Source organism: Dasypus novemcinctus, chromosome 17 (genome assembly GCF_030445035.2).
Source record: "Dasypus novemcinctus isolate mDasNov1 chromosome 17, mDasNov1.1.hap2, whole genome shotgun sequence".
Classification (NCBI taxonomy): domain Eukaryota; kingdom Metazoa; phylum Chordata; class Mammalia; order Cingulata; family Dasypodidae; genus Dasypus; species Dasypus novemcinctus.
In genome coordinates this window covers 19,693,575-19,705,724 of record NC_080689.1, presented here as the reverse complement: position 1 = coordinate 19,705,724, position 12,150 = coordinate 19,693,575, and the positions used below count along the sequence as shown (strand labels likewise).

At 35.3% G+C, this 12,150-nt stretch overlaps 1 protein-coding gene and 1 non-coding gene across 20 annotated transcripts in view; one reads left to right on the top strand and one right to left on the bottom strand.

Annotated features, from left to right (window-relative positions):
• BIRC6 (baculoviral IAP repeat containing 6) overlaps positions 1-12,150 on the bottom strand; it is a 285,301-nt gene that overhangs the window by 167,642 nt on the left and 105,509 nt on the right. For 11 of the 19 annotated variants that reach the window (XR_011646085.1, XR_009181110.2, XM_058278359.2 and 8 more), the window contains exons 14-22: positions 11,245-11,376; positions 10,630-10,761; positions 6,770-6,948; positions 5,296-5,429; positions 3,738-3,899; positions 3,508-3,639; positions 2,759-2,856; positions 1,168-1,315; positions 147-280 (exon numbers count right to left, since the gene is read on the bottom strand). Coding sequence is in view for 17 of the 19 variants with exons in the window: in XM_058278359.2 (XP_058134342.1) it covers positions 147-280; positions 1,168-1,315; positions 2,759-2,856; positions 3,508-3,639; positions 3,738-3,899; positions 5,296-5,429; positions 6,770-6,948; positions 10,630-10,761; positions 11,245-11,376 (1,251 nt within the window). In the remaining 2 variants the exon portion in view is untranslated. The remainder of the gene's footprint in view (positions 1-146; positions 281-1,167; positions 1,316-2,758; positions 2,857-3,507; positions 3,640-3,737; positions 3,900-5,295; positions 5,430-6,769; positions 6,949-10,629; positions 10,762-11,244; positions 11,377-12,150) is intronic. The other 8 variants (XM_058278362.2, XM_058278364.2, XM_058278371.2 and 5 more) reach the window with 1 other exon arrangement.
• On the top strand, positions 1,892-1,999 carry LOC111762834 (U6 spliceosomal RNA). The gene has a single exon (XR_002795847.1). It is a non-coding gene; the product is annotated as a U6 spliceosomal RNA (small nuclear RNA).

Genomic DNA, 12,150 nt, shown 5'->3' with positions numbered 1-12,150 from the left:
TAATAATGTGCAGATGTTAAGATTAAGTGTTAAAGAATTGCAATTCTTTAAAGACTAAATGTAGTGATCACAATCTATTAAGGCAAATGGTAAAATGAACCCAAGATATAAAACTTAGAAATTCTTTTAATAAAAGAAGTCACTACCTGAAAGGACATCTGATAAATCAATTTCATCAGATTGGACACCAATGCTGCTGTTGCATACATTTTTACACGAAGAGCCACTCATCTCCAAATCAAAGAGGACTGGATCAAATGGTGAACTATATAATCCATATCTGAAAAATAAAATAATATCCTAACAATTTTCCTGCCAACCATCTAATTAACAAATTATTTATTTAAGTTTTAAAAGCAGCTCGACTAACAGGACAGAGGAGAAGGTAATCAGATTTAAACCATTAAATTCAGTGAATCTCAACTATGTTCCCTCCAAACTTATACTTCAAAAGAAAATATCCAGAGATTCCAAAATGTGATACCCAAAACTGGCAGTTAATGAACCAAGACTGTCCTCTCCAGACTGAAGCAAAGAAGGATATCCAGCACCAATTCCTCTCCTCAATCATTACATCAACTCAGCTATAAAGTACAAAGGCTTTGAGTCGAATTTCATTGGAATCAATATTTCTAATCTAAAAAGATTTGAAAATTATTGCTTTAAATAAAAGGATAGCCAACTTCAAACACTGAAGACCAGGTAGGAATGTGATACCAAATCTGACCTTTACTTAGTATTCTGCAACAGCTTATTTCTTAATTTGAAATTTGAAATAACATCCAGCAGATAAAAAAAAATACTGCCTAAAGAAAATAAATTATTTTTGTATCTCAACCCATAAAGTTGTAACACAGAAAAACAGATCACCTTAACTGCTTTCCTCCATTAGCAAGGAATACCACTTTTATGAATTTATCTCTAAATAACCCTCTGAAAAACTATCTTCAGGACTTTCTATATAATTAAAGGGAGTAATTTCAGAGAAAACAGAAAAGAAAACCTTAGGCTACGATCATTTGGAAAAAGGTAAAGCATAAATTAAATATATTTTAAAAAATAGCAAAACAACAGTATTTTAAGTATGTGTACTAGATAACAGTTCTTTATAAAGGTGGTATCATACCCCCAAATGCCCATTATTAGTCATTACATATATTAAATTACCTTGTCTGAAGTAAAGCCTCCATTGGTGTTAGCCTATCCTGTAACTGTCTGGACACAGCAGTAAGCAAAGATGCACAAGCTGTACTGCACCCAGCCAAATCTTCATCTTTAACATAGTTCAATAAGACAAAATACCAATAAACTGAACCTGAAAATAAAAATATTAGTTTTTCTTTTTTTCATCTTTCTCTAACAAGGACAATTTCAGATTACATATTTAACACTGTATCTCAGCATACAAGGAAAGACCAGCTAACTGGAAATATGGTAGTATGTGCCACATCCTGAGGCATAATCTTACAGTAAGAATTTCTAACACATTTTGTAAGAAATATTTCAAGCCAGCCTATATACTTAGGTTTGAAGTAACTTTATATGAATCTGAGGGACATTTTAGAATAGCTGCAAAAGGGAAGAGACTACACATCCTGAAATACTGTTTTTCAGTACTGAAATTTTGCAAGAAAAAAACACTGGATGGCAGTGAGCTACAAAGAGCGCACTTCAGCAACTAAATGGGCTATAACTTCAAGATGTGGACAGAGTACAATTATTATATAATGGCAGTTAGTCATAGTCCAGCATGGCTGAAAAGATGATTATGGTGGTATATTTTAAGATTCTTTTATAAAATATAAGATGTCTAACTACTAAGCATTTCTCAGACCTTGAGCATCCTACCCCTAAAATTATACTCAAGAAACTGTTTTAAATACCAAAGACAGTGCTTGCTTCGGAAGCACATATACTAAAATTGTGAACGATACAGAGAAGATTAGCATGGCCCCTGCGAAAGGATGACACGCAAATACCAAAGACAATTACAGCAAGTAACTGAGTCCTATAAGTTCTACTCGTGATATTTGTGCATTCATAATCACAACCAATATTAGAGCATTTTCATCACTCCCAAAAAGAAAAATAATTGTGGGAAATGTCTGCAAAAAAACTAACAGGCTTAAACAGCCAAATCATTAGTGCTTCATACTAAGAGCATAAAATAAAAGGAAATATAAAAAATCTTTAAAAACTCTTCATTATTCTATTTAATATGTATTATTTTAGGGGATTGCTTTGCAAATTCCTATTTCATAATTATACTTATTTTTTTTTTTTTTTAAATAAAATTATACTTCCAGAGACTTTAAGTGCTGAGTAAACCAATGGCCACTTTTAGATCATTCCAATTTGCAACAGTCCCTATTATACACAACCTACAATTAAACCTGGATCACTGTACTTATGTATATCATCTACCTGGCACTTAGCGGGTAGTTTAGTTTGTGATATCTGGGCTACAGTCAATAAATAATCAAATAATACAATGATTTTAACGAAGCTACAGAAAATGTATGAATTGCAATTACTTGATATTTATTTTGCTGTACCAGTTAATCCTTTCATGGAAATATTACTATGAACAGAAAGTATCTTGCCTACCCAACCACAATTTAACAATTCCTTAAAAAAAAAATAGACACCTGGAAAAAAGACAAAGAATTAAGAAAAACAGATACTAAATAATCCTAAGTATGCTTTTGTGATATTCCCTATGACTATAGATATTTATGATTAAAGAGATTCCACATACCACCAGTTGCTGCTGCAGGTAAAAATGTCATATTATCAAGTAAAGCCTTCAAAAGAACAGATCCAAATCCTGGTTGACAAGGGTCACATTTGCCATTACTGAAAAAGGTTTTAAACAAAAGTTTTTAAAATATTATTCAAGATCTAAATCCAACCTTACACCAAATGTAGTAATTAAAAATCTTTAAATATTTTCATGCTGATCACAGGAGAAAACTGCTTTGAAGTATTAAAAACTAGCAAAAAGTCAGCAGGGACTGATTATACTTAGGGTCTCTGTAGGTATTTTCTTATGCATTAAACCATTCCCATTATCAAAAAGTACATACACATACAGTCAATATTGGGTGTTACCTTTTAAACACTTTCTGTGTTTCAAGGATTAGAGGCAATGATCTACACAAAGTTACAAATAAGACCAAGAAGATGGTTATGTAACATAAGATGAAGAATTCAAAGACAACCAGGGAGAAACAAGTGAAAGTGGGAGGAGGGCTGCCCCTTACTCTATTCTCCAAATTGCTTCTAATAGGCAAGGAAATGGTCTTCATTTATTAGTGGACTTATATAACTTTTTGCTGTAAGAACTCAAAATTCTTCTAGAATCTCAATAAACCCTCATCAACTTGAAAATCCTCATAAGTTATACATACATTCAACAATGACCAAATTACTTACTATAGACAAGATATACATGCTAAAGTATAGATACATCTACAAAGTATGCGTTCAATTTAAAAATATACCAACCTAATGCACAAGGCAAGAAATCGGGCACACTTATGGGCTATACTTCTTCCTGCCTCAAAGAAGCACACACGTACGATGTCTGAAAGGCATTTCCGTGTTCTTGAAAGCAGGCTATCATTTCCCTCCTTTGAGCTGCAAAACAATCACAGAAATTTATAAACTCATCCTGTACCTTTCAACTATAACACCAAAGGGACAATCTTTAGTGAACTGTAAAATATTTTATTAACCTTCCAGGTCCATTTGAATGCACTCCCGCCAACCAACAGAGGGTGTCCAACACGAGGCTCTGAGCATGTTCTGTGATTTGGCCATCATTTGTTTTTCTGCAAAGAGTGTTAAGAAGCTTCTCATGAAAATCTGAAAATTGTAACATGGCACATCGTTGCACTCTACAAAAAAGAAAATATAAATATATTAACAACAAAAATAAAACAATTAGATTAAAACTATCACAACCTGGTTGGTCATGTAATGCTTCCTTTAAGATGAAAATCACAACTAAAACAAAAAAATTTTTGGAAATCATTTATAATGGAATGTTTCTCTTTGAGTTAGACGTTACAGTATTAAAAGATCTGAAATATATGTAAGCGTTACTTGGTTGGTAGTACATTTTAAAAGAAATTAAGTGGGAAGCTGACGTGGTTTAACTGATAAAGTTTCCATCTACCATATGGTAGGCCCAAGGTTCTCAACCCAGGGCCTCCTGACCTGTGTGGTAAGCTGGTGCATGCACAGTGCTGCCACACACAAGGAGTGCCATGTTACACAGGGGTGTCCCCCGTGCAGGGGAGCCCCACACACAAGGAGTGCACCCCACGCAAAAAAGGCGCAGCCTGCTCAGGAGTAGCACCACACACATGGAGAGCGGACACAGCAAGATGACACCAAAAAAATAGAAACAGATTCTTGGGTGCCATTGAGAATGCAAGAGGACACAGAAGAACACACAGGGAAGAGGACTTGGCCCAGTGGATAGGGCGTCCGTCTACCACATGGGAGGTCTGCAGTTCAAACCTCGGGCCTCCTTGACCCGTGTGGAGTTGGCCCAGGAACAGTGCTGATGCACGCAAGGACAGCCTGCCACGCAGGGGTATCCCCCACGTAGGGGAGTCCCACGCACAAGGAGTGTGTCCCATAAGGAGAGCCGCCCAGCGCAAAAGAAAGTGCAGCCTACCCAGGAATGGTGCCACACACACTGAGAGTTGACGCAGCAAGATGACGCAACAAAAAGAAACACAGATTCCCATGCCACTAACAACAGAATCAGACAAAAAGAAGAACATGCAGCAAATGGACACAGAGCAGACAACTGGGGCAGGGGAGGGAAGATGAGAGAAATAAATAAAAAATAAATCTTTAAAAAAAAAAAAAAAGAACAGACAGCAAATGGACACAAGAGAACAGACAAGGGGGGGGCGGACAGAAATAAATAAAACAAAATCTTTAAAAACAAAAAAAGAAAGAAAGAAATTAAGTTAATCACAATGTTGGAGAAAGAGTGAGTATAACTTCAAATTAAATTTTTCTCTTCCTATTCTACAAATATTTACTGCATTCCTAGTATGTACAAGCACTGCATTTATACCATGGATAAACTAATGAAATAGAAAGACACTTCCTGCCCTCACTGAGATTATAATTTCTTGAGGGAGAAGGAAAGAAAACAAAAAAATTTTGATGAATGTTACATTTAATTATTTTGTGAAATGTTATGTTTTTTCTGGAATTTTTCCTGGGTACTTTTATTACTCTAAGAATACCAAGGGAAAAAAATATGGTTACCTTTCCTTAGAAATAGAAGTTTTCTTAAATCTTCGAATAGTGACTGAGACCTCTTGAAGTAAGTCACAGCCTCGGAGGTTTTCAGATTTACGGGTTCCACTTGCATTTTCATTCTTAACATTAGATGATTTTTCCTAAACATATAATAATAAGTGAATAAACCAACAAATAAACAAAACTAAAACAAATTTATTATTAAAATAGTCAAATGAAAGAAATTAACTGAATTATGACTATCAAAACAGAAACCAAATTAAAATTATATTTACACCCATATTCAATAAGTGACAAAATTTCCCCAGAATTATAATATGGAAAATAAGAAAAACAGAGTCTCTGTTTTAAAGACAATAATCCAATGATTAAAGATGAAAAAGACATCGTCCTGAGAACAACTCATAGCTGTAGCACTCACAAGCTATGTGAGATATACCAGCATCCCACTCTCTAAGGTTCACTCATTTCCAAATTGAAAAATGGAGGTAATGGCACCTGTTCTGCCACCTCAGAGGATAAAATCAGATATAGTACACTAAAGTCCTTCGCAAAACTGGAAGACCTATCTAAATATACAATGATAGGTGTTATTGATATTGCTGCTATTGTTGCTTATGAGTAATGAAGGTAGAGAAACAAATCTCCAGAGTTCAGGAGGATCCAAGATCAAAAAATTATGAACAGTCTGCAAGATATACAGCCAGTCACAGAAAAACCAACCATAAAAATTAGGACTTATTTCTGAAGACAACGCCCAACTCTTTTTTCTGAATTCTTTCATATGTGGTAGGATATTAGAAGGCACTGAAAGTAACTATAGGGAAACGGACTTTGGCCCAGTGGTTAGGGCGTCCGTCTACCACATGGGAGGCCCGCGGTTCAAGCCCCGGGCCTCCTTGACCCGTGGGGAGCTGGCCCATGCGCAGTGCTGATGCACGCAAGGAGTGCCGTGCCACGCAGGGGTGTCCCCCACGTAGGGGAGCCCCACGCGCAAGGAGTGCACCCATAAGGAGAGCCGCCCAGCGCAAAGGAGGGAGCAGCCTGCCGAGGAATGACGCCGCCCACACTTCCCGTGCCGCTGACGACAACAGAAGCGGACAAAGAAACAAGACGCAGCAAAAAGACACAGAAAACAGACAACCGGGGGAGGGGAGGGGAATTAAATAAATAAAAAATAAATCTTCAAAAAAAGAAAGTAACTATATTATCCACAAGTAAAAAAAGATAAAAATTCTCACACATCAGGAAAAGAGTATTATGTTATTACTCCCTACTGAGTATACATAATAGAAGCTAGATGGTTTGCCTAAAGTTAATTCAAAATATCTGCATCTTAATTATTTTCTTAAGTCAGTGCAAAGAAAAACATAAAAACAACTAGATGGTATCAATGAAGGGCAATACTTCCAGTAGTATGCCAAATCTCATCCACACGTTCAGAACAGCATTTTTATCTTATTCGGACATTCTTTCATACCTTGCCTGCTGCAACTTTTGCCAGAAGTGAAGCAAGTGAATAACCCTTGTTACTCTGGTGTTTTAATGATGGAAGTCTTACTACAGGGCGTATACCACCATTACAAATATCATCTGTTCCTCTTTCATTCACTGCCTTGACATGGATTAAAAATGAACGATATTTTCCTCCTGCCATACCTAGAGAAGGAAGAGAGAATGGTGTGAATAACTGAAACACCAAAAAAAAAAAAAAAAAAACTTTTCATCTTTATATGGTAAGCCAAATAACTCCAAAAGAAGAAAAACACAATTGATTAGAATTTTCAAATGACAGTAAGTTTAATACGACAGAACAACCCTCAGAGGTTGGTAGTAAAACCATAAAATACAGGGGTTAAATGAACAGCATAAAGGTAGAGTTTTTTAACTAACTGTTACAAACACTTGGTGTGCTTTTCCAAAATCAATGATACTCATTTTAATCATAGAAATTTTATGACATGCAGGAAAAAAACAAAAAGAAAATAAAATTATCATTAAAGCACCATCACAGATAATGATGGAATCATGTTTATTCTTTCAATCTTTTAATGCATGCATGCACACACATACATACATACACACAACACACACACATAGATGCAAGCATTATAGCGTTAACAGTTAAAATACCACAGGCTTGTGGGCATCACCATCCCAGGATCCTCAGGATGGAGGAATAAAATATGGATTAGAATGGATTTACTGGTATTCTACTATAGAATTATTGTGACTCTAGCAATGGAAGAAAGTGTATTATTGATGTGGAAGACAGTGGCCACTGGAGTTGCTGAAAGCAGTGAGAGGGAAAAGAAGGTGTGTTATGGGGGCATTTTTGGGACTTGGAGTTGTCCTAAATGATGCTGCTGGGACAGATGCAGGACATTATATAATCTGCCATAACCTACTCAATGGACTGGGAGAGAGTGTAAACTACAATGCAAACTATAATCCATGCGGTGTAGCAGTGCTCTAAAATGTAGTCATCAAATGCAATAAATGTGCCACACTGATGAAAGAAGTTGTTGATGTAGGAGGCATTGGGGAATAGGGTCTATAGGAACCTCTTTTGTTTTTTAATGTAACATATTGTGTGATCTTTCATATCTTTAAAAAAAAAAAAATAAGTAAATTTTTTTAAAAAAAACAATCCACAGGCTTTACAAGGAAGAAGCAAACCATCACATGCTATGGATGACCAGTAAGATTTAATGCAGTTTTAATCAGAAACCATGGAGCCAAGAAGACAGTAGACACTGAAAGAGAATAATGGCCAGCCGAGAATTCTTTATCCAGCAAAATTGTTCTTTCAAATATATAGATGAGTTTAAAATATTCACAAATAGACAGAAACTAAGAGTTCATAAAAAGACTCTGCCTTTGCAGGAAATATTAAAGGGAGCCTTATACCACCAAAGAAAAAAACAAGAGAGAGGGGCTTGGAGGAGAGTGTAGAGGGCAGGATGAGCAGAAAGGAAAACCAAAAGCGTAAAAAGAAAGACGAAAATAAGATACAGGCAATTGAAAACCAAAGAATAAAATGGCTGAAGTCAATTATGCATTTACATGGCAGCGGACTTCGCCCAGTGGTTAGGGTACCCATCTACCATATGGGAGGTTTGCGGTTCAAACCCTGGGCCTCCTTGACCCGTGTGGAGCTGGCCCATGTGCAGTGCTGATGCGCACAAGGAGTGCTGTGCCACGCAGGTGTGGCCCCTGCATAGGGGAGCCCCAAGCACAAGGAGTGTGTCCCGTAAGGAGAGCGCCCAGCGAGAAAGAAAGTGCAGTCTGCCCAGGAATGGTGCCGCACACAGAGAGAACGGACACAAACAAGATGACACAACAAAAAGAAACAGATTCCTATGCCTGCTGACAACAGAAGCGGACAAAGAAGACACAGCAAATAGACACAGTGAACAGACAACCGGGATGGGGAGGGAGGGGAAAGAAAGAAACAAATAAATATTATGCATTTACAGTAATATTGCATGTGAATGGATTAAACTTCCCAATCAAAATATAGAGGCTAAAAGAATGGATAAAAAAACATAAGCCATCCATATGCTGCCTACAAGAAACTCACCTTAGACCCAGGGATGCAAACAGGCTGAAAGTGAAAGATGGAAACAGATACCACATGCAAAGAGCAACCAAAAAAGAGCAGGGGTAGCTACACTAATATCAGACAGAAGACTTAAAATGGAAAAAAAAGTTATAAGAGATAAAGAGGCCATTATATATTAATAAAAGGGACAATCCACCAGGAAGAAATGAGTCATAAATACTATGCACAAAACCAGGGTGCCCCAAAATACATGCAGCAAACACTGCCAAAACTGAAAGGAGAAAGAGACTTCAACACACCACTCACATCATTACATAGAACAAATAAATAGAAAAACAACAAGGAAATGAAAAGAAATGAAAAAAGTAAACAATATGATAAATGAGCTAGATCAAACAGACATAAATTTATAAAGATGGATTTAGATTAGTGGTTATGTAGAACTGGGGAAGGAAAGAGGGATTGAGAGGTGACAGCTAAGGGGTATAGAGTTTTTCTTTTTGGAGTAATGAAATTGTTCTAAAATTTTTTGTGGTGATGAATGTACAACACTGTGATTATGCTAAAAGCCACTGATTGTACACTCTTGATAGACTGTACGGTATGTGAACATATCTTAATAAAAATGCTTAATAAATGAATAATTGTGAAAGAATAGCCAGAAATAGCAGCTACGTACAGCAGGGGAAACAGAGATCAACAGGTGAAGAATTCTCTTATTTGTTTATTTTTTATTATTATTGTCAAAATAATGAAAATGCTCTAAAATAATGATTGAAGTGATGAATGCACAACTATGTGATTATACCAAATACCACTGGTTGTACACTTTGGATGAATTGTATGCTTTAATAATAAATACCAAAAAAATATATTTGTTTAAAAAGAAAAAGACAATTTAACTGTCACCTTCTCAATGAAATCTTTCCTAAGCACCCTTAAAATTGTATTCCTCCTTTCCCAGCATTCCTTACTCTCCTTCACTGTGTTATTTTTCTTTTAAGAACTTATTGCCTTCTAATATATTAATTTGCTTCTTTGTTACTACAAAATCTTGATAAGGGCAAGACATTTGTCACTTTGCTCACTGCTCTGTCCTGAGAACAGACAGGTGCTGACCCTTAATAGGTGCTTAATAAATATTTGTTAAGTGAAAAAAACAAAAAGAAACTTGTATATATACTTATGTCTGCAACTGAACGCAAATGTGTGATTGTAGACAACCATGCAGGGAATGAACACAAAACAGCTGTTATTTAGGCTATCAGATATTTTATTGGTTTGGGAAAGGCTCTCCCAAAACTCACCCCAAATTTTTTTTTTTTACAATTGGGCTATGTGTTTTGTTGAACTGCTTTTATTCACCCCCAGAAAACAAAAGCTGGAATGAAGCTTCTATTTATTTTCTATGTCATGGCTACCTATTTTTAAATATGAATTATAACTTGCCCTGTTAATTGACACTAAAATCACTGTACCTAACACTAAAAAAATCTTCTGTAAAAAGCCTCCTTAACAGAAGATAATACTACCATATACAAGGAACACTCTGAAATGGGACCCCAAGGTACTAAGACCTCCACAACAAAGAGTAGGCTCAAAAATAGTACATAACCATACAGTCAATTATGAGAGAAATAACCTCAACAACCAGGAAACTAAAAGTGTTTCTAAGAAAAGCCCAAAGAGAAGAATATTTTACATCTTTTTGAAATCAGTTTGAAAAAACAAAACAAAACAACATGTTTTATCATTTTATAAATAGATTATTTTACCTTTAACCAGTTTGGGGCTTGTTAATGTTAACATCCCAGCATGTCCTGACAGATCAAGGCCACTAGCAAGCCATACTGGCCCACATAGTATGTCTTCTTTATGATCTTCTAAAAAAGGACATAATCTAAGACCTAAAAGGAAAAACACACATTTTCCTTTTAAGTACATTGGTGACTTAAAACACAATATTTAATAAGCAAACATCCATTCCATTTATATACAATATCACCACCACATAAAATACTATACATAAGAGTATATTCAAATAAGAAGTTTCATGCTAATGAGCTATAATCAATTATCTGACATTATCAGCTTATATTGTTTTCCATTCCATATTACTTTAGATTTCACCTTGATTTTAAAAAGAATAAAACCATGATTTGATTTCAAACCCCAAGGTATTAAAAAACAATGTGAAAATTAGTGTAGCCGTATTCCCAAAGATGAGCTGAAAGTTAAAGCACACTGCCAAAGCAGAATTACATGTTATTTTTTAATTGTATTCATAAAACCAAGTTTTTGCAAGCCATAAGGAAATCTTTGCCAACATGATGCATTTGGATCACTACTCCTTTTACTGTCATGGACAACAGCTCTATAATTTAACTCACACTGTGATTCCTCTACATCCATGTGCTGCATTTCTTCATTCAAATCAACCAGGGACGGTTTCCCATTTTGTTCCACTTCAATGTTAAGAGCTGGAGACAAAGGAAAGGTGATCTGCCTATCTACTGCTGTTTCTAGAGGATAAAAATATTAGTAAACTTAATTTTGCTTAATATCAATGATTTATGTGCCTAAAACTCTTAAAATTTTTGGTTAAACTGGGAACTACTGTGAATTTCATCACAGATGCTATAAAAACCATTGTTAGGAGAGGAAGGAAGTTAGGTTCAATTGTTTCATATACTGCTCTCTCTTTTAATTGTAGTAAAATATTCACCTGAAGAAGTACTTCGATGGCAACCAAACTATAAAGTTCTTACCCTACACTAAACAGTATAAGCACCTGCAAGACCTTTTAATATACCAATGCCTAACTAAATCCTAGACTAAATTAAATCAGAATCTGTCATTATTCCAAAGAATGTATGTATGTATGTAGGTAGGTAGGTAGAAACACATGTAGATACACACACACACAAAAAGATATATAAATTTCAACATAGAAAATATTCCAGGTTTCAATGTTTGTACATGGTTAAGTTGCCATTTTATTCTGAAATTATCCCCAGATTTTTTAACAGACCTATTATGCAGGAAAAAACACTGAGAAGAAATATCTAGTTCCTAATACACTAAATGTGTACAATCTATTTTAATAACTCATCATAATAAATTGTGAATTTTTAAGAAATATAAATAAAAGCAAGTAAATTCATGGCTTTTCATGAAAAGATGGACTTTACTATTAACTTTAAAAGAGTATGTAACTTCCTTAGTAACAACATTCTTTTCAAATCAAATCTTTTGTAGTAATGCTAAAAGCAAAACTAATGAACAAAGGAACTAAT